The 2432-nt window shown below is 62.5% G+C and overlaps 1 protein-coding gene across 1 annotated transcript in view; it reads left to right on the top strand.

The window, feature by feature from the left end:
• Window positions 1-964: 964 nt before the first annotated feature.
• Window positions 965-2432, top strand: part of FBXW8 (F-box and WD repeat domain containing 8) — a 53148-nt gene continuing 51680 nt past the window's right edge. The window contains exon 1 of the mRNA XM_085326109.1: window positions 965-1011. Coding sequence (XP_085182235.1) covers window positions 965-1011 — 47 coding nt within the window. The remainder of the gene's footprint in view (window positions 1012-2432) is intronic.

Here is a 2432-nt window from a genome sequence, read left to right as displayed (position 1 = left end):
GGGCGCAGCACCAGGACATGCACCAGTCCAGGCTGGGGGCTGACCTGCTGGAGAGCAGCTCTGCAGAGAAGGACCTGGCAGTGCTGGGGGTGACAAGTTGACCACGAGGCAGCAATGTGCCCTTGTGGCCAGGAAGGCCAATGGTCTCCTTGGGTGCACTGGGAAGAGTGTTGCCAGCAGGTGGAGGGAGGTGATCCTGCCCCTCTCCTCAGCCCTGGGGAGGCCTCATCTCGAGTACTGCATCCAGTTCTGGGCTCCCCAGGACAAGAGAGACATGGAGCTACTGGAGAGAGTCCAGGGTAGAGCTACGAGGATGATCAGAGGGCTGGAGCACCTGCCCTATGAGGAACGGCTGCGAGAACTGGGCCTCTTCAGCCTGGGGAAGAGCAGACTGAGGGGGGATCTGATCAATGTGTATAAGTCCCTGAAGGGAGGGTGTCAAGAGGCCAGGGCCAGACTCTTTCCAGTGGTGCCAAGCAACAGGGCTAGAGGCAACGGGCACAAACTGAAACACAGGAAGGTCTATCTGAACATGCGGAAAAGTTTCTTTACTGTGAGAGTGACAGAGCACMAGGAGAGGGTGCCMAGAGAGGCTGGAGATATTCAAAAGCTGTCTGGACAAGGTCTTGGGCAATGTGCTCCGGGTGACMCTGCTTGAGCAAGGGGGTTGGACTAGATGATCTRSAGAGGTCCCTTCCAATGCCRACCATTCTGAGATTCTCTGACAGTGTGGGATGAGGGGGACACTGTGTGCTAGGGGGACAGTGAGTGGATGGGGACAGTGTGGAGGTGGAGGGCAGTGTGTGGATGGGGGCATAGCCTGGAGATGGGGAGACAGTGCAGGGTGGGAACGGTGTGGAGATGGGCACAGCGTGGGGACCRGTGGGACAGTGTGTAATGGATGGGCAGTGTGGGATGGAGACAGAATGGGACGGGGCACTGTGGGGACAGGAATGGTGTGGGGATGGGGAAAGTAGGGGATAGGGACAATGTGGGGACCAAGGGGCCAGGGTAGGGAGTGAGGAGACAGTGTGGGGATGGGGGCAGAGCAGAATGGGGACAGTGTGGGAAGGGGACAGAGTGGGATGGGGACTGTATGGGGATGGGAACAGCATGGGGATAGAGGGGACAGTGTGGGAAGGGAGGACACTGTGAATAGGGACAGCATTACGATGGGGGGGACGGTGTGCCTTCGAGCAGACTGGGTGGGCTCTGTGCGGGGCTGGCGGCAGGTCCCACTCGTCCTGTTGTGTGCTCCTGCTCTGGACTGTGGGGACGGCAAGGAGGGCTGTGGAGCTTCCACCGCCCAAACTTGCCCTGGTCCCTGTCCCCCAGGACCTCACCAGGGAGATGTCAAATCTCCCCAGCCAGTGGGATGTTGGATATGGGAGCTGGGCAGCACTGGGCTGGAGGTCTCCATGCAGGACTCTCCATCCCGCGGCAGGCCAGGACAGGTGGAGGCTCCTTGCAGCTCCCTGTGGGGCAGAAATCCCCCAAAGTGGCCTGTTTGTCCCCTGTCCAGGAGGCCATGGCAGGCAGGCTGCCCCAGAGCTTCTGCCACCGTGCTTGCTGCTGCCCTTCACACAGCACCGGGCTGGTGTGAGGGGGTCTACGGGCTCCCCRTTGCCTCGTCTTCTTGTCAATCCGTGCCCCCTCCGGAGCGAGCCCGTGCCCCTTGCAGAGCCGCCTGCAGGGCTCCGCGAGCCCTCCGGTGTGGGGTTACCCGGGGCGGCGTGGCACCTGGGYGAGAGCCTTCTCCAGCGACAGCCCGGCAGTCTGGGGGAGAGACAGTGCTGTGGTGGCACTCCTCAGCCGTGGAGTTCCTCCCCAAAACGAGGAATTCCAGGTTTTTCCTGGAATCCAAAAGGCCTCTTTGTGTGTGATGTCTTTTAACTGGGTTTTGCAACCTGCTGCAAAGGGGGGACAAAAGCAGCAAGTAGCTGCTTAGATGCCAGCGGAGCAGAACCAAACGGCGGCGACCGGGCGAGCAGCAGGAGCCCAAGGGCGCAGGCCGCTGCGAGGGCCCGCGCTGCGCCGGAGTGCGCCGCCGTGCCCGGGGAGCACCAGCCGCTTTGCRCATTTGGACAAGTATTACTTAACTATTTTTAATTTCCCCAACCGCTCCGCTGAGTTACGCGGAGTATTTTGGATTCGCGTTCGGAGGCTACGCGCCCCGGCGAGGGTCGCGCTCTTCGGGCAGCTGCGCTCCCTGAAGGGAAGGGCGCTYCCTCGGCCGCGCCTCAGCCGCCGGTCCGCGGCGCCGCCCGAGACGCGCAGCCTTTAGGCAGCGGCGGGGCTCGGCGCTGGAGACGCTCAGACCAAACTCCCCCAAAGGACGTGAAAGCAGCAGCTCTCGGACCTCCTAGAGCCTCCGCGGGCTCCCGCCGCCCCAGCAGGCCCAAAGGGCCGCGGCCGGGGCCGGCGCCGCTCCC

This window comes from Rhea americana, unplaced genomic scaffold, assembly GCF_003343005.1.
Source record: "Rhea americana isolate MKP2758 unplaced genomic scaffold, rheAme1 scaffold_128, whole genome shotgun sequence".
Taxonomy (NCBI): domain Eukaryota; kingdom Metazoa; phylum Chordata; class Aves; order Rheiformes; family Rheidae; genus Rhea; species Rhea americana.
Note: the sequence above shows the minus strand (reverse complement) of the source record. Positions and strands in the feature narration are given on the sequence as shown.